Source organism: Myiozetetes cayanensis, unplaced genomic scaffold (assembly GCF_022539395.1).
Source record: "Myiozetetes cayanensis isolate MyiCay16 unplaced genomic scaffold, myiCay2020 scf1, whole genome shotgun sequence".
Lineage (NCBI taxonomy): Eukaryota > Metazoa > Chordata > Aves > Passeriformes > Tyrannidae > Myiozetetes > Myiozetetes cayanensis.
In genome coordinates, this window is record NW_026086604.1 from 108,834,291 (window position 1) to 108,860,447 (window position 26,157).

Genomic DNA, 26,157 nt, shown 5'->3' on the forward strand with positions numbered 1-26,157 from the left:
TAAGAGATGGGGGCAAAAAGGTGGCCTGAAATGGAGGAAAGACTAAAAATTTAAAAAAAAAAATCAATAAACAGCTTTAAAGAATATTACTGTCATACATTTTCCTTGAGTAATGTATTTAGTTGTGAAAGACTGAGATGATGAAGCTGAAAAAGGCACTTTGCATTACTTCTCACCAAAATCTTCTAAGAAATGTGTCTGGTTTCATCTGCAAACATATTTCCTAAACTCTCTCTCAAAGGTTTGTTTTTGCTTTATATTTTCCATCTCTCCACAGAAGTTCTTAAAAGTACCAGATTATTGCTCTTGAGAATCATTATTTCCTTTAAGAAAAGGATCTGTCCAAAAGAATCAGGGAAGGGGAGTGGGAGAAGACAGAAAAATCTCAAACTGAACTCTGTAAAACCAAATATTTTTATTATCTCCAGTCACTTTCTGGAGGTGTAAAACCCATGGTGGGTGACCAATCTGGATTGCAGTTAGCCCATCACTGCCTGCCCCTACCACCCATGGGCAATGGGTGACAAGAAAGAAGCCAAAAGCTGGAGAAATCCATAGGGCCAGTAAAGAAAAGTGCGGTAATTTTGCCATGCAAAAGATAGCCAGTAATAATTTATGGCAGCCGTGGGGTTTCCTGGATGACACTTAGGATTCTGCATGCTTGACAAGGGCTAAGTGCACTGCATAAGCACCGGAGCACCTCTGGCTGGTGAGATGATGATCAGCTGGTGGCCATCAAGGTACCCCACCTGTCTGCAGAAGGAGATCAAGAGGAACTGGGTTGCACCCATGTGAGAACACTGCTCTCAGGGAACCAGCATCCCCACTGACTCTCCCTTAGCCAAAAGCTTAGTGATGTCTTCATGCTGCACTCGGCCATGGGACCAAGCTCGGGACACCAACCTCCAAGCCATGCTCCATCACACAGAAGAAAATTCCTGCCTGGAATAAGGGTTTAAAATCCACCCAGAAGATGTCGATAGTAGCTCGGCAGAACACAGGCTACCTCAAATCAACTATTAGAACAAGATTTCATTGTTATTTCCCTGTGTGTTAGGTTCTTGGGAAGCTGGCAAACAAGTGCCATAGAAGTTTTCTGAGGTGAGCTCCCCAGGCCACCATGCCAAATTTCACCTGCAAGGCTGCATAGCACAAGTCCCTCCCACCACTCGATAGTCCTAGAGATAGCATGACTTGGTGGCCTTATTTGTGCTACTTTATCCTGCTCCCTGCTCTTCCACGTTACTCCTCCAGAGCAACTGGCCTTCTGCTGCCTGGAGCAAGGGCGGGGCTGTGTAGGACAAGCCACATCTGTTAAGTCTCAGCTCTCCACAGCCCTGGTAGCAAGAAACCTTCTCAAGAAACACAGCTGAGCCAGACTAGAGTTGAGTCTCTTCAGAAATATTTCTATTCTTGGATATGGTTTTAGAGGGTGAGTGTGGGCCATAAGCCGTGGAAGATTAACAGTAACATGAATTGCTCTGGCTCTACTGAAGTCATAGTTGAGAGGTCCTGTCCCGTAGGGAACTGTATTACCATCAGCCTGCAGCTCCTGCTCCAACACTTCACAAGTCCAAGCTGGTAAGTGCTCCCTTTGGTCCTTCTTTGTCATTGTATGTCAGTAAGAGCCCTCCCACATCAGCCACGGGCTGCTCCTTGCACTTGGGCTAATTAAAAGGAGATACAAAACTGCAGCCAGAGGAAATCCTTCTCCATGATCCATCTCCATAAGCACGGACAAGCCCAAGAGCAGCAAGTTCAAGACCAGCATCCTGCACTACCCCCAGAGTGTTCTGGAAATAATCTCAGCTACTTCTCTTCCAGGACAGTGGGGGCAAAGAGCACCACAGTGCATAATGTATTTGTTTTGGGAGCAGAAACAAGCTGATGCAGTGGTGGAAGTTCCAAGCTGCTTCCACAACACAACTCATCAAGAGGAGCCCCCCAAGGTTACCCGGGGAAGAAGCTGTTCTGGAAACAGAGTAACTCTGCTCCAGCCCTACCTTCTCATGCACGAGAGAGATGCAGCCTCAGTCCCTGGGCACAGAGAGTCTGTGTTCATTAACAGGACAAAACTTGAAGTGATAACAGGCAATTCTTCTGATTCATTAAGTGGCACTGACAGAGAAAATACCAGCGGATTTTCTTGAAACGTGAAGGCTAAAGACTGTGAGAGGCTATTAGTATGAAGGAAGAGAAACAAACAGCCCATGGGACAGGGGAGGACTGGGGTGAAAAATGGAATGGACCTGCAGAGCACTGATGGCAAAGCTATTAGAAGGAAAGAAAATTCATAATGGAAAGATGCCAGGACTCCAGAGCAGTTCTTGAAGTAGTATAAATCAGCATTACACTACTGTGCCCAATTTATGAAACTACAGGCTGGACCACGGGCTCTCAGTGCTGTGTGCTCTGGCAGAGGAGGAATTCAGTTATAGCAGTAAGGCACCACCACAGACATTCTTACACTGGGCATGTGTTGGAGGAAAACAGCAACATCACTGTCACAACTTCAGTGTTCAGCTATCTCAGAATCTGAAAAAGAAAAATACCTTCATTTTCCTTCCACCTCATAAAGCACTCATAGCACTGATGAGGAAGACAGAACCGGAATGCACATTTTTGAAAAGCACATTTGACTATCTTCTGGAAAAAGTGACTCTCTCTCTGAACACGAGAGACCATTTCATGCCAGAGTTAAGAGCACGGAAACCCACATATATGATACTTCATAGCTCTGTAGCCAATTTTGTTGATTAGAGTCATTAGAATATGAGAAGAAAATAGTTAATGTGCTGTAACCAATCTGCAAATGTTACAAAATCCGCAATCATATGGAACTAATTTTAAGTGAAATGGGATGGTCTATAAATTACAGGCAAAGGATTTACTATAAAAGACATGGAGAAAAGCAGGCAGGAAGGTAACAAAGAGACTGATACCCTGTCCAGGATGAACACTGATTAGAACACAGGGAGTCACACACCCACAGAAAATTACTTCTGAGAGCTGATGCACACCAAATGCTGACTGCATTTCAGCTGTCTGAAGACTCACTCAATACTGACTTCACAGGGTGCCAACATTACCAACCCTCACAACAGCCAGCAGGATGGCCACGAGCCACAGGACTACCTTTAGCTCGAATGGATGTAGAGATGCAAGACTGCTGCAAAATGCTTCCGTGAGAGGGAGCTCATCAGCCAGCAAGGTCCTGGGGAGCCACAGGTCCTAGAGGTTTCCCTGAACAGCTTTCCTGTTGTGGAGTTTTTCTGACCTCAGCTCTGACATACGAGCATGGAATAAGCAGCCACATGGAGACTTTGGGGCACATCTTGGATACTCACTTCAGCAAGAAGCCCATTTTGTCCTAAGAAAATAGCAGCAGGAATATTCACGTGCCCCTTTAAAATATCAAGGCAAAAACTATTAGTTGGCAAGGTTACAATGGCAAAGCACACACAGACTCTGGGACTGATGTTCTGATTCTTCCCCTCCTTTAAATCATAAACATATTTGAAAACAAAGCAAGACATAATGAAAATGAATATACAGAAGTAGCACTTGCCTGAAGGTCCAATGTTGTACTGTGGTGTTTTGCTCATTTTTCAACCCTCCTGCTTCTTGTCTGATTTGTACAGCAATGTTTTTCTCCCCCTCTCTCCAGAACCCATATTTATAATCCTGCCTTGAGATGCTCATCTATCAGCCCACCACTCAGAAAGCAAGACATTTATCCTACTGTTCAAATGTCCATCCAGACCTTGGGAGGAAGGTGTGGATGGAGGAGGGAGAGAAGAAGGAAGAACATTTCCTGTTGCTTCAACGCTGGTGATGAATGATGAAGGATGCTAACATCTATCAGGGAAACATCTCACACTCCTGCTCTTCTCTCCTTCACCAAGAGCTGCACTTGTGACTCAGAGCAGGTTTTCAAAGACAGCACCATTTAGGGTCTTCAGCTAAAGCAGCTCTGTGCAGGATCAGGCCCAAAGCAGTCAGTGTGCTACCCCCAGCAATGAAGCCAGATTCTGATCTCATGGAAAATGAGTTTAAGTCTAGAATAAATTACTCTCCTCACTGGAGCAACAGAGGTGAGAGTGTCATCAGCCCAATCCCTGCCATGTGCTCTGTTCAGCCGAGTGCCATGGCATTCACTTACCTGTTTCCTGCCTGACTGGGCTTCCTCCCACCAACATCCAGGAACAGCTGTGCCCAGAAAGCTTCACTTTGCCATGACCTGCCTATTCCTTAGCAAAGCATGTACCTGTTGGCAGCTATTATCAACAGATTATTCTGATCAAATACCGAAAAAAGAAAGGATTTTCTTGAGTGCATTCCTGTATGTGCAATCGCTCCCACCATCATCTCTTCCAAACTATCCTCTTCCTTTCTCACACACCTGTATATAGCTCAAAAAATGAGCGAGTTACATCTTAAAACACATCAACACAGAAAGACATCTTAAAACACAGTAGATTATTTTATCTATGCCACCTCTTCTACTTCTATCTCCTACTCCAGCCTTTTGCAATAGGGGTGCAGAAATCAGAAATCTGATTTTAAACATGAAGTTGACACTGTAGTGTCATTCTCTTTAACCAAAATATGAAAAATAAAAAGCTACACATATGCACATTTTACCACCACAATGGATAAATCATAGCAACGTTCTGACAAATAATAAAACGCAAATAAAAAAATCGAGGAGGTTTACAGCAGTTTAATGAAGGCTCCAGTACCAAATCCTGAACTCAAAGTTACAGTCAGAGTTATTGAAAAAAATAACTTACAATGAAAAAGCTGATGAGAACTGCCCACTTAGCCATGGAATTAACTGCAGTTTAATGCTGTGCTTAAATACTCACCACACAATAGGAACAAATTTAAATCACGACCAAGGTACACACAATTCACTTCCATTCTGTTTTCAATTACACGTATTCAGCATGTAATTTAACCTCTGGAAGTTACTCTGAAGAACACAGAGGTTTCTCTTTTTTTTTTTTAAACACTCACTGGAAATAAATACCATCTAAAGAATACACATGGAGTGCAATAAAATAGACACTTAGGCACTGGTACAGTCTAGTCCTCTTCAGCCCTCTACAAACTACAAGACGAGAACTTTTAAACCACAGATGGAGTGGAGAGCAGGTTAGAGCTGTACAGGTAGTGCAGCAGGTTATGTACTACACAAGAGCACATCTGCAAAAGGTCCCAGGAGATTTTTGTTGAAGATGCAGCGTATCCACACCAGGTATATTGTGAAGGGCTTAATGTTTTCTGAGAAGGTGTGATTCTGATGGGACAATATATAAGGCATGTAAGTGTTTTCCCCTTGCTCTTGTATCCACACTTCGTATTTCACTTCTCTGACCTTGAGATACCTCAGATTCCAGGGGATCTGCCAGGACACAGCAAGTTTAGCTTCACTTGTGCCCTGGACAGAGGCCTGACACTTGGCATCCCTCACTTTGCCAGGGTAGAGGCTACCAGACCATTTATGCTTCTTGAGTCCAGGCTTAGACTTCACAGTCTGCCTAATTGTGTGGATTAGAGATGGGATGTTCACCTTTGTGTCCTGGTAGGCACGGAACAGCCACTCGGGGTTGCGGCAGCAGAGGTGCCGTGGCACCTCTGTGCTCTTAATGATGCGCTCTTGCTCAGCCTTGTCCAGATGAGCAATCCCACCCTGATCCCAAGGTCTGTCTGGGTAGGTCACCGTGTCTTCCCTGTCAGTGTTCTGCCAGGCAATGTACTGCAGGTCCATGCCAGGAAGGGTTGCCAGGGTTTTGTAAGGGGTATAGTGTTCGGGGTTGATAGCGTACGGGAAGAGCTCCACCACAGTGGCGCCTCTGGGCAGGAACAGCGACATGACTAACTGTGCCCCGTGCATGCTGACCAGCATGGACGCGTTGCTGATCAGCCGGACGATGTCAGGGAACGAATGCTCCTCCAGAGAGACGGAAATGGTTTTCATCTGAAACTCCTGAGCGAGAGCCAGGATTAGTTCTGCCTCATTTAGGATAAGTCTGTTGATTGTTCGACTGAACACCACGATGTACTCCTCACCGGAGCTTTCCTCCGAGCTGATGTTCAGTTTCTGCATCATGAATTTGGTGAACTGCCTGATCTCATTACCAGAAACCAAGATGTTAGCCTTTGGTCCTTGTGGCTGGACAAATCCATACTGGTACCAGGTGGTGATTTTGGACAGTCCCACATACGATTTGGTAAAGCAGAGGAGCCTGCCCAGGGTTTTAAGCTCCTCCCTGAGGAGCGGCTGCTTGTTACTCAGTAACTTGTAGAGGTCAAAGTGAACACCTTCACTCCACCCTTCCATGAAGAAGAGCCGTGCGTCCAGATCTAAATCAGAGAACTGCTGCATGGTGTAATAAATGGGCAGGAGGTCATCATGAAAGACGTGCATCAGGTTGTCTGGGTTGAACCTGTTGGCGATCAGCGCCACATCAGGCACAAAGACCGGCTTTGGCATAAATTTCAGTGCAGCAGCTGGCAGCTCCACAAAGTTGAAGTACTGGGTGTTGTGATCTTCCACAGAGGAGAGGTCGAGCAGGGCCGGCTGGAACCTCCGGGAGCCCAGGTTGGGCAGCATAACCGAGGAGTTGCTGTGAAAGTAGACAAACTCCTCGGCCTCGGTAGAGTAGCAGAGGGACTCAAAGCGGCAGATGCGGTCGGTGTGCATCCTCCCAGTGCACACCATCCTGGTGCCGTTCTCCACCAGCGCCTGGAGAGCTGCATGGTAGTCAATCTGAACCTCAGAAAGTTCCTGAGACTGGCGTGTGAGGACCAACTCCTCTTCCACCATGGAGGCATGCTCGCGCAGTTTGATGTATTTCCACAGCAAAGCAGCGAGGACAGACACGAGCAGGGCATTAAACACAGCTGCTATGTTCATTCTGTAGTTAGATCCTAGCAGGATGACAGGTGGGGAATGCAATGGAGAGGGAACACATCATTAACATGCCTTGACATGGTGAGGGCAAAAAAGACCTGTGGAAAATAAAACAAGAAGAGAACTGTCTAAACATCCAGTTTACAGTTCCATCATAAATCACTATTCAAGAGAGTTTAGGCTTTTTTTTTTCAGTAATTTTCCCCCCTTCCAGGGAACGACAGGGAAAAAGAAAAAAGTGCCAAAGCTCTATCCAAAACTGTAAAAAAAAAAAAAAAAAAAGGCAAACAGAACTGGGAGCTCCTCCACAGGAAGGCTTCCTCTCTCATTTTCACTTCTATGCTTTCGGGAAAGAAAATGTAAAAGAGTTTAAGGATGAAGAATCTGTGAAAATCTGTCAGAAAAAATAGTATGTTCCCTGGGACTTAGGCTGCTTTTTGCAGACCACTCCCACAGTGAGAGGAAACAGAGCACTGCAGTCACTGGGTCACTGGCAGAGGGGCTGGGAGACCAAGCTCCTCCTCCTGATCTGCCACAGGCTCTTTGTACCACTGCAAATACTCAACGGTGCCTCTCACCTTTACTGTGCAGGCAATAACAGCACAGGGAGTATTGCCAAGTACAGATTTCACAATACTCCAATGTGGAATGTGAACTAATGAACATCACATTCAATATAATTTTGCTGGGAGGTTGGGGGAGGACTTGCAGGTCTGTGGGCTGCCCTGTGGGAAACTCCCAAGTCACTCGGGCATTTCTTTGGCTGCAATCCAGGATCAAAGGCTAGGAACTGTCATCATCCAAAAGAAATACTGGCATGGGAAAGAGGAGAGTTCTGGTCTTTATATGAGGAACAGATATGTCATTAAAGTAATCAAACCTTCATTTTAGTGAGAGTCTGATCTGCACCAGCCAACTCTTACACAAATGATAAGCACTTGAAGGGTTTCAGTGTTGGCATTTTCCCATCCCAACCCAAGAACCTTTTCTGTGCTGCTCCAAGGCCTCCCTGTTTATTTTTTTGTTAGAGAGATCCTGCCTTTCTATGTAGAAACATCACTGGCTTATATCAGAGTACTGATTATATTTTCAACTGTGAACTTCAACTGAGGTCAATATTGATTCACCTACAGTATGTATGGGCTCCAATTTTCATTATGCATCAAGATTCACTGCTAGTCAGGCTGTTAATAACTGCACCCATGGTTCATAGGGAACTTCAGGAAGGGAAATTTCTGATTGGTATATACCCCATTAGACTGTTTCTAGCTGCTGTTTTTAAAGGTAGCAATTTTAAACTTCCTTTGATGTAAGTTAGCAGGGAGGGGGAAAAAGCAATGTCTCAAGTACATGTTCTGACATCCCAAACATCCCTTAGCATTTTAACTGAGAGACACTTCTTATATGGCAGAGTGGAGGAAGTCAGCAAGACATAATTTGGGACCAAAGCAAAACCTCTACTGCCAAGGGAGTTCTTTTGAAAAGAGATGCTGCAGCCTAAAACCTTGACCCTGCAAGTTGGAATTGAATGGAGAATCATTCATGGAATTCAATGAAGTCATAAGGGATTCCTACAGCTTGTGAGATCCCAACAGCCTGCGGGATCCATGAAGAACTGAAGGTACGTGGGAGTCTGAATAATGCCAAAGAAACAAGTGCTAGCTGTAAGCTACATAAAATCAAGAGGTGGTCTCTGGGGATCTGAACAACAAATTCATTTCAATTTCAGAGCAGCTCCAGCTACTCAAATGAAACAGAAATGAAGTCCATCTCCTCTGGCAAGTGGTCTGAAAAACTGCCTCCCTAAAAGCAAGCAGCAAATTAAAAATGGTGTTGTTTTGATTTCAACAACGGAAAAGAAAATGGGAAGGGACCCAGAGTGGACATCTAATTAACAAGGCAGGATCAGTTCTCTGTAAACCACTCCCCAAAGATGCTTCTCTATCTCATTCTTAGTACTCATTCATCTCTTTAGCCAGTCTCGACAGAGGTATGGAAGGACTATCATAAACCCTTTCCTAACACTCAGCCTTTGTTTCAACCACAGCAATTTAAATCTGGTCTTGTCCCAGGGACCAGAGATATCCTGCAGAGACAAATGACAGCTGTCATCTGTCCTTCTCTGTCAACAGGGGATGGCTGCTGCTCCTGATGGCTTTGCAACTCTCAACCACATTGTTCCATGAACAGCCTTGAATGGAAACCCGCTTGAGACAGTGGTACATCACTCAGGCTCTGCTAATGCCATTAAACCAGTTTTCAGAAAAATAAAAAATGGATGGAGATAGATCTTAAAGTTATTTTGTTGATACCAGACTTTCAATGCTTTATTTTACTTCTTCACCGTCTTTGAAAGATGTCTAACGATATCATCCATCTCTCTACACAACCTCTGTACTACGAACCTCTCATCTCGTGTGCACAGCTTTAAATGACTTCAGCAGCACCACCGAGGAAAGGACTGAGCCCCAGCAGGCCCATGCAAAGCCTGCTCGTCAATAAATGAAGGAGACCTTAAACAATCAAGTCCTCTGCTGCAAGCACACACTTCAAATGAAGGCCAGTCCGTGGGCGTTGCGAAAGTTAATACTGAGGGTCAGAGGAACAAAGCACTACAAGTTCAGCAGAGTCAATGCAAGTTGCAAGAACTTGGCAGAGGGGGGAAAACCACATGGCCTCTTTATTATTCCATTACGGTGAGATGAGTGGGTATGTGTGGGTGTTTCAAAGGCATCAGAAGCCCGCAGTCCATAAAAACACCACTGATACCACCTGCATTTCACAGGCATTTCAGTGGTGGAGAGCTCTGCCGACCATTACAAACCCCTTGAGCCAAACAGGCCTTCTTGAAAACATCCTGTTCCAATGTTTCACCCCTGACTGATTTGTTCTCTCCTCTCCAGCCCCAAGGGAAGGGCATAAGAGGCACTTCGGAGATGCAGCCTGATGGATGTGGCCAATGTTCAGAGGTTAGCAATTTTCGTTTCAGAATCTGCTACAGCCATACCCACTAAATGGCTAAGAATGAACAACTCAGCTTTTTAACAAAAATCATCTGCAAAGCCCTGTTCCACCTCTTTCCTCATTGCAGCTCCTTCACTTCCCTGCATTTAGCTGAAGTGAGTGCATGTCCTTTAGCCAATCAGGTGTGAGGGACAGTTGTTAAATGCTAGCAGTGCTGAAGTAATCCATCTTCTTTTCTGTTCCTCATTGCCAGTTCCTAAATCCTGGTTCGTGCTGCTTGGCTGAAAGCTGCTTTTGATGAAAGTAAGCAAGGGGATGTGGACAGGAAGGGGTGTTGCAGGCAGAAATGAGAATTTCACAGGTACTCAGGGAACTGTCTTCATTCTCTGCCTGTTTTCCCACATTTTATCAACCACCTTTTTTTCAATCTGACACTTTCAGTAAAAACAGACCTTCAAGAACTAAAATTTTTGGTCCTTCAGGGAACGACAGAACATAAATAGTAACAAACAATCCCACTGTTTGCTTTTACATACCCAGGAGAGGCTGCAACGAGGGGGTAAAGGCAAGCAATCATTTTCCATGTCCCCTGGTTCCTCAGTCCCCCAAGCTGAGATGAGCCATTAGGCACTGTGAGCAGCAGTCCTGGGAGGGGAAACTTTCCCAGGAGGCAGCAGGTAACTCTGGAATAGGTAAAAGTATTTAGTCTTACACCTAAAGAGAGCTGCTTCATGATAAAAGAAACTTTCATTACTAAATCTCCCTGACAAAATGGGGCTAGACACCTGCCACTGCTCTCCCACAGTGTCATTGGAGAACATCTTAAGCACTGGAAAGCACTTGCAGAAGTGGCACGCCAGACACACTGCTACCCTCTGTAAGAGCAGAGTGCTTTGTGCTGTTTCTTTCTACATATAGGTCAGCATCCAGGCCAGTCACACCCCCAGCTGCCCACCAGCTACCTCCTCTCCATCCCTACCACACTCATTGACCCTCTTGCTTCCCAGCAACACTGGGATAACCACGGCTTTGCTCTATGTGAGCAATACGCTCCAGTTACCAAGGAAATTGTATGGACTGACTCTTTTTTTTTACTCTCTGCTGTGAAATGCTAAAGCACCATCCTTCAGCACCAGGAGACACGACAGCTGACAGAGTAGAGCCTAGCCCGAAGAGACGTGCACGTAAAAGCTGCACAGAGCTTGTCGCTGCCAAGCTGGCAGAGGGCAATGACGCCCCATGGCAGGGGATGGGACATGCCCTTGAACACTCCCAGGAGCAGCGGGCTGCAGGGGAAGAGCAGGAAGGAGAGAAGGAGGAAGAAGAGGCAGTAATGCTGACAGGACAGCGGGGCAGCAGACTGACAGTCAGAGATGGGGAGTTCAACAAAAACAGGGGCGTAGGGGTGGCTCACTTTGCAACGAAATGAGAGCGTGTCCTGAGGCTTGCAGCTCAGCCACAATGGATGCTGCTCCAGAGGCTAAGAGCCTGTGGGAGCCTGGTTTTGGTCAGCTCATCTTTACTCTTTTTCCAAGAGAGTTCACAGGCACGAAGAGCTTACCCCATTTTCTTCCTCCACACCCTCTCACTTGGCAAAAGTGTCACAGTTTCATCCTCTCAACCCAGCTACCGCCTCTGTAACTAGCACTGACTGCTGGTGAGCAGGTAAAGCCTTCAGGAACATGCATCTGGTGCTTTCAGCAGGCACTTCTGGCATGGACCTCCAGCGTCTTGCAGGTCCGCTGTACTCTCATACAAGTTTGGACACAGCAGCACCTTCTGCCTGTTACCTACTGGTCATCTGATGCTTTAAACATACTCAGGCAGTAGGAAAGCAACAGGAAACAGAAATGGAGACATGGCTCTTCATCTATCCTTACCATGTCTAGGAGATCAGAGTGGGTGGGATGAGAGAGGGGAATTTCTACTAATAGGCAGTTGGCATAAGGGACTGTTTGGATTCATTTAAGAGACGAGGTCTGTTGTTCTTTTTTTAATTGTGAAGCTACAGTAGGATGAATCATTAAAGCTATTAATATGATGGACAACGTTCCAAGTCTCCTCTCCATTTTAGAAATTACAATCTAGGTAAGAAATAGGGAGAAAAGCTACAAAGCCCACAAAATAAAAAACAGTCACAAAAAAAAGACATAAACATACACTACTAAAACCCCCAAAGGAAAAAGCCAAGGGTGACCAGGGTGAACAGTGTGCCTAAAGAAGGATTACCTCGTCCTGTATGTATTAACCAAATGAAAAGTGCTGGTTTTGTCTATTTATGTTTTGACAAGCTTTTGTTAACAACGCCCAAGCATTTTCAAGCCAATGTTCAGCTTTCCAGAGATACAGCAAGCTAAAAAGTTTCACAAAATTAAAAAAAAACTCCCATGAAGGATACATACTTCCAGAGAACATCCCCACTCCATGTAGAGAAATGCCTCCTCCCATAGGCCAACTAGGGTTTGGCGCAGCTGACCAGCTCCCAGGCACAGCCTGCCAGTTGTGGCAGTGGTGTCCAAACAGAACCATCTCCACAGTTTCCAGAAATGCAGCATAACTGGAAGTGGGGCTGACTTTGCCACAGGACAGGGAAGGAGTTGAGCCAGAGCCACATGGGCAGGAAATGCACAGGGAGTCCGGATCTTCTTCTTGTTATGGCAACACAGTGGGAGGGGTGGGAACAGATATTCCCTCTTTAAGGATATTTTCCCCACCAGTGCTCCCTACCCCCAGATCCATCTCTTGCTAGACTGGCTTTCCAGGATCAGTACAGGAAGAGAAAAGCGTGCAAACATGGCATTTCACACTTCCCCTGCAAAATGTCTTCTGTTCTTTCTCCCATCCCTGATGCAAGAGGCTTAGCTAAGGATGGAGTGTATATAACACATGCAGTTTTAAATACCTACTTCATTCATACTCAAAGCAGAAGTTGCTAGAAGGCAACTTTCCCGATTGGAGGAGGGGGAGTTAGGATTTGGCAGCCAAGAACTCGCTTTTATTCTCATCTCTGTCACAGATTCCCGCAGAACTACAAGCAAGTCAATCCCCACAGCCCCAAAAGCTGTTATCATCTTATTCACTGTATTTATTTAATGAGATACATATATCTTTCACAGTACATAGCACATTACAGAAAGGATGGTACACTGAATGATTGATATACTGGAACATTTTCTTTGTAAAGAGCAGCCAAGTGTAGAAGTGCTGACTTTTTAAACAGGAAAAGAGCAGATTCCTGAAGGGAACAAACCCAGCAGTTAAAGATAAAAATATCATTAATGAATCCTGATACAAAGAGGAGATACAAAATATAAGAATATCTTGACTGTGTAGTCTCAAATAGAATTTAAAAAATAGAGCCTTATTCAGAAAAAATAAAATCAAATATTACAATATGTTAAAAAAAAGTCTTACAAAAACCTTATCTATAGACAGTTGTGATCCAAATTAGGTCTGTCTTCAGTTTTTATGGTTTAGTGTAAGTGAGGAATAGAAAGCAAAACTGTAAATCTTGCCATAGGAGACTGCAACCAAGGAGATTGAGGCTCTGTGCAATGGTCCCTACTGCAAATGTACCTTCAATGTGAACAGGAGAATGCTGGTTGCTACAGGACACCTACCAGCTGCACTTATGGATAGAAAATCTAAGTTTTCTTCCATTAAATTTCAGAGTCTGTGATAGCTGGGGCAGAAGGAGGTCCATCCTGATTTTCTTTTTGACTAGCAACCATAGATTTAATATTTGTTGATACTGCTGTCTTGATCTGCAAAATAACAGGTTAAAAAAAAAATTCCAGCACTAAGCAATCAAGGCACAGAAGCAAGTCACAAAACTGAGCTAAAAGTATAAATCTAAAAAGAATACTTTTGGGGCTTTTAAGGTCGACATTTCCAAGTTCTCTCCTCCACCCATAATGACGTGGAGTATGAAATCCTTTCCCCAAACAAAAACTAACCTAATCTCCAGAAAATTCCCCTAAAAAAGATGCATTTCTGATAAACAAGCCTGAGGCAAGAGATGGAAGAAAAATGAGCTAAAAAAGGTTAAAAAAATTTTAAAAAGGTATTTCTCTCAGCCCTCAAGTCTTCTCCACGTTCTGACGGTCCCAAGCCTAAAGATGAAAACCTGAGTTACTCAAAATAACCATGGCTACAGAGAGGGGAAAGCTTAACAGACAGAGCTCATCCCAGCTATCTTTGTTCACCCGAGAATCCCACTGAAACCTATCAGGTTATATTGGCATTAACAGCTCTGTCATATGAGTAAGAAATCTCTCGTTTTGCCTGGTCTCTTGCTTTTAGTCTGTAAGCAAGATACCTTTGTCAGAAAAAGAGGTGTCAGAGAGCAGCAGCTTTATCTTACTTCAGTGGTCTGCCTGAAGTAAAGACGGAGCGGAGGTGGCAGAAGGGAAAATTTACTAATGCTGCAAAAGTGAGTTTAAAAGAATATGATGTGAAATCCCAAAGTACTGAACAAGATGAGCTTCAGCCGCTCCAACTATGCCTCTGGGCTTTAGCTACCGTTTGTTTTTCTCTGTATTTTATCTATCCTTTCTCTGTTCTCCAATGGACAGAGTACCTGTGTTCTTTCGATACTGGGAATGGTGCTTAGAAGCATTTATACCCTGAGGTCTCCCTGCTTTCCATCAGCATGGTGTCCAAGACTGCTCCTGTGAGCAGCAAATTCTAAGCAGGAGCCAAAATTGTTGGGAGCACAGCACAGCCAATAAGAACATTGAAAATCCCTCCTTGGTTACCACAAGCTCTACATTAGCATGTTTTTAGGGGACAGTAAAAAAAAAAAGAAAAGAAAAAAAAGAAAAAAAAAAGTAATCCCATAGCAGCACCTGTCCAGTAAAAAATACATTTCTGAAAACCTACAAAATTTGGTCCAGCTCAAAGGTGTTTTCCCCATGAGATTTTTGTTTAAAAATGATACAGCAAACCACTGGTCAAACAAAGAGGGACTATAAAGACCTGGGATTACAAACGAACTACTGCCTCCCTTCCCACATGTGCACAAACATAGAGGAGAGACTCAGTGTGAAGTTGCGGGGTAGCAAGGAGATACCATCACAAACATGCTAACCTCCCCCCCCTCCCGAAGTACACTGCAGCCAGGACTGCCAGCAAAACTGAATTCAGAGCCGTATGTGATCAGCACAGCAAACAGAGCACAGTTACAATGACGCCCAGCAAAGAAATGCAGTAATTCAGAGCATCTGCAACCTCTGTAGTCTTGGAACTACTGTCTCTGGTAGGTAGATCAGTGTTTCCAGCACATGCACGCATACCTGGTGTTGCTAAATAACAGGGAAGGCTATCCGGTGCCTCTCTTTCACGGGAGAAAGGAAAAAAAGAAGACACCTTAAAGCTATGCCTTGCAGGGGAACGAACACTCTCCAGTCCTCTTCGTTCCTCACCACCACAAAGAAAAAGGAAAAAAATCCTGTCTATCAGCTCTCGGCACCGTAACCCGTGCACCATCTGCAGCCTGAGCTACCTTTCTCCCCCAGGTCTGAGCATGCTCTGTCCGCCGGCAGTGTCCTATCGCTCCAGCTGGCTCACCTCAATTTGTTAGCCTCCCAGAGGTCAGCCTTGCATGCAGGATGATTTGCTGCAGTGTTCCCGCAAATCCCCACCGGGCAGCCACGCTGAAACAAACACCGCCCGTGCTGCTCCGCGGAGCTGAGCGTGTCTTGGGAGACAGGCGGCAAACTGGTTTGGGGAGGGGACACACACACGTATTTTAGAAATCCTGCTTTGGAGGATCATTAATGCTACTGCTACTCCAAACACATCACACAAAAGAGGAAAACAACAGGAGCGAAAGGAAAAAAAAAAAAAAGCCCCTTGCTGGAGGACGTGAAAGCCTTTCGTCATGCTTTCTAGCAATTCCCTTGGCACCAGGGAAGCGATTTCCCTCCCAGCTGTGATGGTCAGCAAACGGCTTGGTATCGAACCTGGCTGTGATTGCCCTCCTTAAGAGATCCAGGGAACCGTCTTTTCAAAATAAAGTTATCTTTTACGGTGGAAACAAATAATTCTTAAATACAAAGGCACAGAAATGATCCTGCAGCTTGTAAAAGTCTCTTACTGCACACAAGCTGAAGGTCATGGAGGTGAAAGTGTCTTACACCAACCTTCTCAGCAGAGCTTGAACCTGCGGGGACTGAGCAGCTTCTTGAAGACAGCAAACCAGACAGTACTGACCGGGAACATTTCCAGTCGTAATCCTACAGCAGGATCCACATGTGGATGATAACCCAGCTTTGCCCACAGCTCTCACCGAAGGGCTCATGGCAGAGAGTCACATCACTGAACACAGGAGTGAAATCCCAGCCTCAGGGACGTACTTGCAAACAGATCACAAGCAAACACACAAGGCTCTCCTGTAATGTGATGACTGGATATTTGCAGGACACATCTTGTTGACTATCCGTGAGGATTTTTCCCTTACACTAAACCTAACAGGTGAAAAAATAAGGATGAAAAAAAGAGGAAAAGTTCTCTAACACCTCTTTCCACCTACTTAAGGTGGACTTTGAAATACAGCATGAGCCTATGCTTGTCCTGAGAGGATCTCAAAGAGACACTGGTCAGTCACAGCTGTCTGGGGGAAATAATAAAATACAGAGCAAATAGAAAAGAGCCTGCCCTGTGTCTCCACCCTGTCCTGTTAGGACTGAGGATATCCAGAGACATACTTCTCTTTTTACACTATCTCACTGGCCACTGGCCCCTCTGAATACAAAATAGCTGCCTTATGTGGAACAAGTCCCATGTTTTTCTTCTGAATTTTGGAAGTCGAGGAGCGGAGTTAGATTTGTAGCTGACTTCACTTGAGAAAACACATCTTGACTTTGTGTTCTCTGCACTTCAGAAAGCTCCACTGCATGACCTACCATTGCTGCTAACAGAAGCCTTTCCACTGACTCCACAGACTTTCTGCTGTGTCCGTGGGACCCCTGATAACCAGAACACACCACCTCTGGTGTGTATTTTAGTGGGGAAGAAAGGACAACATAATATGGAGCCTGGTCCTCTATCTATCAATAAGCTTCTTCCCTACCAATGGAACGAGTTATATGCATAGATTTCACAGGTACAATTTATCGCATGACGTAGAGCTGGAAAATCTAATCCCAGTCCTGAAGAGGGTCCCGTTGTCAATCTGCCACACCACAAAGCACAAAACTACATCATTAAAGTGGGGGACACACACACACAGCATAATCAAATAATTCCAACGACTCTGAACTGATAACTGTCCATTACTACTGCACCATAAGGCACTAAGTGTGGCAGTTCCAAGCTCTTCACAGTCAGTCAGCACCAACTGCAAGTCAGTGAGGTTTGAATAGGAGGTCTTGGCTCAGAACTAAGGGTTTGATAAATATTTAATACCCCTCATAAAGGGGCCTTCAAAAACAGCACCACAAAAGAAATAGAGTTCATGCTTTAGAACTCCTAAAAGGCAGTACAGCACAAACAAAACTCATCAAGCTAGCAAAGAAGTCTGAATAGATCCCTCTTGGTTTAGGGCTGACAAAGCGCAGGTAAATCATTATTTACTGAATCTTTGCCTTGCACATATATGTTGCCTGCGTCACTCTGAGTCACAGCATTTATTATTTATAGTCCCAGAAGGACACTCTATAAGAAATTGTTCTTCCTGCAGTGCTTTTGAACCAAGAGTGCATCTCAGTTTGAGAGCACAAAAAAATTTCATGCCTGAACTAACAAAAAAGTCTTCGTACTGATAAATACAAAAGGAGACAAAGGAAGCATTTGGTTTCTGGACACCAAGATTGGGACTCCACACACAGAGGATGACATTTTGATTCTGCAAAAGCTAACATTAAAACTCATGTCAAAAGGACCAGGACTTCAGCCAATTACTGAAAATTCCTAAGCAAGAATATACTCTGACAGGGAAAAAGGTATTTTTGAAAGAGTATCTCAATGGCCAAATGTCACTTTGCTCAACTGTGTTAAGCATGATATACTCCCAGGCTTAAGAGATGTAGGGCACAAGTTTTACAAAAATCTTACGTTTACAAAGGCATAAGTATGATCAAACACGTTTTACACACACACAGATTACATCTCAACATCAACCTGAAATTCACGGATATTTATTCTCCTCCACAGATATGTGCATGTTTTATACATATGAAATATATGCTTGCTTGCTATGTGATTTTGTCATATACTACACTACTCACTCTAATAACCCCTCCATCCCCACTAGGAACCACCCTAGCAGCACTGCAGGGACATACTGGCCTGCTCCTGCTGCTGTGTGCCCTGTGTGTGCAGAGGAACGGCGTGGGAGAGTCACCTGCTTGATACCAAGGCAGGAGACGGCCTCGGTAGCTGTTCTGACTCAGGCCAGGTGTCACTTGAGCTCTTCCAAGCTCCCATTTTGTCATCAGTAATGACAGGTCAGCAGGGTGACAGAGATAAACCAATTCCCTCTCCTACAGCTTTGCCAACTGCAGACCTGCAAATGTAATTAGTGGCAACTATAAAGGAATTCTATCTATAAAGGAATCTAAGATAATTTATGCTCCTAAGAGCAGCTTTGGTAAGTAAATGATGTTCACCTAGACTGACATGAGAAACCAAGGGTAAGACATTGCCTGCGAGATCCCTGGGTATGGCTCATGGCCTCACCCTGGTGCTTCCCACAGCCATTACTTGTTAACTATTTTTGCCCAGGTGGCAGAAGATCATCTGCCCTCTCTCAGACGACACTTTAACATGAAGCCTTTATCACCAAAACCTCATCTGAACAAACACATCTCCCATTTTACAGAGGAAAAGACTGAAACTGTCAAAGGGATCTGGGTAGAATGTACCACACCAGAAGCCACAAATACAGCAACAGCGTCCTAGTAAAAATCCACCAACAATCAAAACCCTCTTGTGTACTCCAAGGCTGTATTCATCTCCAATGGGTTCCAGGGCTGAAGACAGGAGGCAGGCCTCCATGACCACAGGTGACAGTGTAAACTTGATAAAAGATAGAGAAGAATAAGTTACCAGCTCTGTCACTGTTGCTCTGAAAAGAGCTGCTGGAGGAACAAGCTATAAGCCTGATAAGTTCTGCTCCCAACACACCTTCCTCCCATCTTCTATTCCCAGCACAGTTGCCATGCAAAGGGCCATGGAGCCTTCTGCACACCTGGCAAAGTTCCCCGTGGACAGAACCTTGCCTGAAGCTGGAGGTCCTGCCAGCATGGACTTGTCCTGAGAAGGCTGGAGGAAAAGGAAGAGAGCCCCCTTCTTCCTGTCAGTTGAGACAAACAGGGTAGTCAAAACCAGCAAGTCTCACAGATGTCTTAGGAAATTAAGATATTAATATCACAGCAAAATACAACTGTTGGAAGGAAAAACACCCTTGAATGTGAATGTCATAGGGGTGCCAAGGTATGCTAGAGAAGAGACATAACAGAAACACAAAACCTGCATTTTAGAAACCATGAGGCACTTAGATCTATGGGGTGAACATATAGGAACTGTGTGGAAGTATCTGAAGGATATGGCTTAAGATGATCAAGAATTTAACTGCCTTCACGGGATTATGCAACTGGTTTGGAAGTGGGCCGCAGCTGTTCCAAAACTGCTGAGAACTTTGATGATCTTTGTGGCTCCCTTCCAACTCAGAATTTTCTATGATTCTATGATAGGACTGTTCTCTGATGCTGCCTTTGCCCTAACCTTCCACTTTTAGCTATATTCAGAGCCTTCAGGCTTTCCTAAAAACCTTGGAGAACCAAAACCTACAAACCAACGTCCTAGTACTTCATGGAAAGAACTCCACAAGGAAGCAGCAGCAGCAGCAGCGTCTACAATTTTGATCCAAACGGCAACTTCAATCCAAGCTGGAGAGTGTGCTTCAATTAGCCCGTCTCTGACAAATGCCCAGAGGTAGCTAGAACAGCAGCATGACAGGAATATAGTTCAGAGCCAAGCTAGAGGAGAATCTAAATCAAATCAGGGGAAATAAAAAGGTTTACTGCCATTTTGAGTCCCGTAATTGCAAACAGATCGTTTTACTTCCAATGCCCCCTTCAGACACACCTGTACTCCACATACTCACATTTTTAAAGGGATTCAAGCAGCACACAACCCAACCCTGTTCATAGGACAGTAACAATATTAACACAGTATTAACAACTGATAGGAGCACAGTTTACCAGGATACTCCTTCCCCCCCGGGGGTGCTAATATTCACATGAAAATTTAGAATAGACCATAAGGTCTCACAAGTCATATAACTTAGATGGGAGGTTAAAAAAAAAAAAAAAAAAAGGGTGTTTCCTGACAGCATGGGCCACTGAAAAATGTTTGCTGGCCAACTGAAACATATAATTAAAATTGTTTTTTGATTAGTACTTACAATACCCCAGTCTGACTTTCCCCACGGAAAAGAACAATTCCTATCTTGTCCCTCATCTGATTACAGTACCATCAGAAGACCCAGCAGTGAAGTAGTAACACATGGCTCCGGGCCAGGCATTTACTGTTTCAAATGTTGCTCTGAGGGCTACTGCTGCTACTGACAGGGGGAACAGAAGAAAGCAATATGAATCATCTTTCTCAGCTTCAATGTGAACCACTGCATGCATTAGAGAAAGTGTGATGAATACACTGAATTACTTGTACAAACCCATTCCAACTCCTCCAGGTGTCATATGCAACAATTTACAGTTCAATAGCTGGGAAGAACTTCTTCATGCCCTTGTCAGTTTGAAAATTCATGGAAGGACTATTGAATCTAGGCATATTTATCAAGGGCACAGCAGCAAGAGGAAGAGGTTCAAGCCTGATTTGAGGTTGTTTGTTAGGGTTGGTGTTTTTTTTTTTTTAATTAACTTGCTGTTATATTTATTTGAGTAGTAATAAAAAATAAGGTGGTTAATTTTTGTCCCATTTGATCCCACCAATAAATCAGTGCATCCTTTCCCTACTACCCTCCTTTTGACCCCACTCATGTGGAGGTTATAATACCCCCAGAAGTAGCTGATACGACATTTAATATACACAAGAAGGTGAAAGTTTCAGAGAAAAAGCAGAAAGTATCTGCTGGAAGAGGAACATCTGCAAAACTGCTGGCACAGCTGTTATTCAGTGGTGGACCTCTGATGATGGGAGATTCCTTACCCAAGCCTGCCACAGCAGCTCATTTCTGTTCCCCTCCTTCCTACTGGCAAGATCTGCTGCCTCTGTTGCATCAAATGCTGAGTCAAGTATTTCACAATGAGAATCTCTTCAAATAACTGAAGTGTAACCTGACTGTCACTGAGAGAAGAGCAACATCAGCCTGATAAACCAACTGCTGTTTAAAACAGCTCCAGTTAGAAACATCTGCCCTCATTCACTTTGTACAGCTTTGGAACCATGCGCTGCTACTTGCAAAGCCGAGAATAGAGTAGTCTTTCAGCTACTTTACACAGTATTTCAAGACATCAAGGGCTCTCCAGAGAGCTTCCTACATCGGGATGTGCTTTTCTACCTCCAGGCTTCTGCTGGCACTGCTGCTGATGCAGCCTTTCCCCACAGAAGCCACCTAGCCATTATGAGAGTCCTGCAGCACTACCCAAGCACAGGGAAGGTCGAGCAGGTCTGAACCCTCCCACTTACAAAGCATTCCCAAGATGAGCCATAGTAAGGACATATGTGCTGTCACACCCAGCATCCTCAAAAAGGAAGGTTCTTGTGACCTTGGAGAAAAGACAAGACTAAAATATACATATATATTGGCCATAGGCAGGGAGACCCATTCCAGGTCTGGAAGGGTCAGAGACAGAGGACACTTATCACAGGCAGAACCTTCCTGCCTTGGCTCATCCAGCTTCACCCTTTCTATGGCAGAAAGATGTGCTTATAATCTGTCCTGGAGGCTGACAGGAACAATCTGCTGAGGTAGCCAAACTTTCTTTCCAGGCAAAGGGATTAAAGCTACAGACACAAAAAGCTTCTCTTGCAACTAAGAAGACCCAAATCTACACCTGTATTAATGCAGCAAGTATGTGAAAGGAGAAAACATCCGAGTCAGGAGCTGAGGACTGACTAAAAAACACCATCTTGCCAAGGGATTTACGGTTACACAAAGTAACCACCATTTTTTTACCATCGAGGTGATGAAATGCACCAAACTGAAAACCAAAACATACATAAATAAAAACCCTCTTCTCTGATTTGCTTGAATATGTTTAACGCTTAAGTGTTAAATGTACCTAAGAGTGTTCCAGAGTGACAAGACATGCACATAAATTAAGCAAGGACTAGAGATCCTTGTGTATAATAGCTTGACTTGTGACCTCTCTGCTAAGTATATATATATAGGTATGTAATACAAATGACTATTACAAAATTCATATAAAAGTCAGAGACTACATATTTCTCCTAAGTTTATACCCATATTAAAAGACAATTAATCAGTGGCTTTATAAATTCAAAGAAATTGATTTCAATAAGCTGCTAGCTTCTCAGCTTTAGTTTTATACTTTGATACAACCATAACACACTCAGAAGCCAAGGAGCTGCAAAGCCATATATAAATGTGTGTGGAGCTGTCCCAGGCAAGAAGGGAAGGTGAGAGCAACTCAATTTTCTATTAACTCTCCAGTCTCTACGTGAACATGAGTAACAACTTAAGTAGTAAAGAACAAACAGCCAGAGGCAAAGAGCAGAGGTAAGAACAAATTAAAATGTGATAAGTACCAAGGGCCCTAAGTTATCTAAGGGCAGTAAAAATGCAGACACAGAGAAAACCACATCATTTCTTCTCAAAATGAATCTGGTCATATAGTTTTAATGCCAAGTAAGTGACTGCCTCCATGCAACACCACAGTGTCTATTAGAAAGGGCAGTATTTCATAAGTGCTTAGAGGTCTGATAACCTATTTTCCCAGGTGTGTCTCTTCCCTCCTTCTAAAAGAGGAAATTACACAGCAAATTAATCTTTGTGCACCTTTTTATTTGTCACCGCTCCTCCTCTTCCCTCCCTTCACTCCTCCCATCCGTTGTGAAAGGTAAGCAGGAAAATATTGAAATAGAAATTGAAATACATGACAACAGCAGGAACAGCCTGAGTCTGGTTTGGCTCACAAAGGTGAGTTTATGATATGGTTGAATCAGTGCAAAAAAGAGGTCATGAAAGTGCTGTCACACACCTTTCTGGAGAGGGCTTTTTGTCCACGCAGACATAGATGAAAGGCTCATCTCTTGGGGAAACTAATCTTCCAGTGCAAAGGGATTTCAATTCACAAACCACCAACATCCCACTCAGTTTACATTACAGGTGGCCAGCTGGGAGTGGCGAAAACAACAGCAAAGTAAGACACAAAGCAATTCTCAGCTCACTCATTTCCAGCTCATCAAAGGCTAACCAGTGAATGTCCCATGCAATGGACTGTGATCATTCTGTAACTAAATTTGACTGCTAGCCACTAGCAAATGCAAAACCCCATCACATCCAGGGAATCACTGACAATACAAAGCACTTCTCTTCTGAAGAGAGTGTGCAGCCCCTACACCCAAATTAAGGAGGGTTTTTTTTCCCTAGAACAAAAGAAGGGACAGAGGCAGACGGTTTCAAATACCTTCAAGGCATTTCAAAAGACTGCGCTTAAATATTTCACTGGCCACCAGTGATTCAAAATTCACATACAGTTTAAAACTGCAAATGAGTCTCTGAGTTTAAAGAAATCAGGATCTAAACTGTCAGTTGGGTACCACTCCTAGAACAAAACACATTCACACTAGTACACCACTGCAGGGAACTGTTACTCACAGAACAGTGTGCAAAACTGGGCCCTAAAACATAATGGGTGAAATTTTAGTACCAAAAGAAATTAAAATCCCTCAGCATGGATTTGAGAAGAATGTAGCAAAAACATCCCAAACAGGCTGGTTTAGAAGACGGGAAGCTGAGAAGGGAGAGCAAAGCTTATTTTTCAGTGTTAGCTGTAAGACTTTGTAAAAGGAATCTTTAAAAAACTATGTGGTCTACTATCTGAGAGCATAACTAGATAAATAAGGAAGATCTGCATGCAAGCCCACTTCATATAAGGGGTACACAACCAGGAAACTCATTAGATTTCCTTGTAGTCATTAAAGCATGGTCCTAACATCTACACAGCTCCAAAGTGAAGAAAGAGACAGTTCTCTGAAACAGAACTCACCTATGTCAAATCTACCCAACAAGGACTTGCAGTCAAGGACTCAAATCCAGTAATTCAGCTCCTCTTTGCTTGTTGAGCAACAAAGAAGCCAGCAGATCAGACTTTAGAGACATCTTTCCCTGCTAATTACATGAAAACAGTTTATAACAGAGATTGTATCGCACACACCATCTCTAGAGAGCAAAAATACACGCGTAATCAAATTGTTAAGGTAAAACAGTAAAAAGATGGAAAGGCAATTAACACCATTACAAAGAAATCTTTGCAACAGAAAAATGAACCATATTCTCAGTTGAACTTTGGCAAGTAAGATGGATGGTGCAAAAAACACTTTTTCACAAATACAAAACCCCCCCTTCTGTTATCAAATAAACTCTTGTTCCTCTCACCTTTAATCCCAGGCTCCATAGATGCCATCTCCACACAAGAATCAAGAAGTCCTTGCTTAACATCAAAATGCCCCTTGGCTCCTTTTGACTCACATGTGGCCTTCAGAACATCTAGAAGCTGAAGAAGGGGCTCCTGGATGGAATTGGGCAGAGAAGTCCTGTTGTCAATGGTTACCTAGATCTCTGTTTCAGTTTTAAAAGGCAGAGTCAAAGGCCAGAGGGGAGGAGGACACTTGCATATGTGTTTTGAAAGGAAAAGCTGAAATATTTTACAGTGGAAAAGGGAAACATCACTTGGTTCAGATGTAAGAATTGTGCAGCACAGCCTCTCACAGGTATGACAAAGCAAGCTTTGGTGCCCAGGATTATCAAATGACAACAAAAGCTGCATGCAGAATGGGAAAAATTAGTCAAACTTTTCAGCAGTGACTGGAAAAAGCTTGAAAGAAATGAAGGGGCAAATTACTGAGCCATTTGCTTACACAGCATTTTACGGAAAACTTCCAAATCCAAATAGCCAACTATACTTAAACTCAGGTATGTCTCTTCTCAAACCTAAACAAAAACAATCCAAAAGAATAAAGAGGACACAGGACTAAAACAAAGGGAAGGAAGAGAAGAAACAAGTAGGAAGGGAATGGAGAACAGAAAGATGACGCACTTGGACAAAAGATATACAGCAGAAGAATGAGTAATCTTCAAAGACTGCTGCAGAGAAAACAAAAGACCAGACAGGGAAATTAAAAACAGAGCCTTCCACTAAAGGACAACCAGAAAAAGACCCAGATAGAGAAAAGATCATAGAATCATAGAATGTGCTGAGTTGGAAGAGATTCATCAGGATCACTGAGTCTCACTCCTGGCCCTGCACAGGACACCCCAAGAATCACACCGTGTGCCCAACAGTGTTGTCCAAATGCTTCTTGAACTCAGTCAGGCTTGGTGCTGTGACCACTTTCCTGGGGAGTCTGTTCTAGTGCCCAACCACCCTCTGCAGCCAGAAAAAAAAACCAGCTACCCTCCTTTAGCCACTTTTCCAAGAGGTTTCTTTCTCAGGCTGGTGGACAACAAGCCAGTGTACAGAGTTTCAGTCCAAAGGTTTTTACACTGGGCAGGAGGGAAAGGAGTTGAATTGTACACTATTGAAAATTTCTATATATCTCCCTGTTCACAAGGGAGGAAAAGCTATGCACTCCCATGCAACACCCTCAGTCTCTTCTAACACTCCCACCCTTCTAGGCCACGGTGCTGCGCTACAGACAAGGTGTTATTACCTACTACAGACAAGGTGTTCCTCTGCTCATGATTAGCAGACATGGGCAGAGCGTGAAAAGCAAGGAGGAGAAGTGGATGGATGCATCTGTGAGGCAGCAGACCCCAAACCATTAGGGTTTCCATCTACGTTAGTTCACACCATGGAGTCAAGGACAGTAGCAGAGAAGAGCAACTACTCTAATTACTCTTCCAGAGGACAGAAAGGGCTCATTTCCTTATCCTACTTCAAGCTACTAAACCAAATCAAACTCCTTTGACATAAAGAGCTTTGCTTATGTCACTCAGTGTGGTGCCAGGTACACACCAATGGAAGCAATGCTTGTGCTTAGATTTAAGGATGTACCTAACTCCTTGCTGGATCAGCACTTTTAACCACACATCCTTGTGGGCCAAGGATTTGCATTTTTACACA

At 43.9% G+C, this 26,157-nt stretch overlaps 1 protein-coding gene across 10 annotated transcripts in view; it reads right to left on the bottom strand.

Annotated features, from left to right (window-relative positions):
• Positions 1–4,708: 4,708 nt before the first annotated feature.
• POMGNT2 (protein O-linked mannose N-acetylglucosaminyltransferase 2 (beta 1,4-)) overlaps positions 4,709–26,157 on the bottom strand; it is a 30,065-nt gene continuing 8,616 nt past the window's right edge. For 2 of the 10 annotated variants that reach the window (XM_050326387.1, XM_050326214.1), the window contains exon 2: positions 4,709–7,017. In XM_050326387.1, coding sequence (XP_050182344.1) covers positions 5,186–6,922 — 1,737 coding nt within the window. In that variant the 5' untranslated portion in view covers positions 6,923–7,017 and the 3' untranslated portion in view covers positions 4,709–5,185. Of the gene's footprint in view, positions 7,018–10,419; positions 10,567–15,177; positions 15,400–15,451; positions 15,600–23,070; positions 23,207–24,081; positions 24,204–24,470; positions 24,604–26,157 lie in introns of those variants that run through there. The other 8 variants (XM_050325597.1, XM_050325691.1, XM_050325949.1 and 5 more) reach the window with 8 other exon arrangements.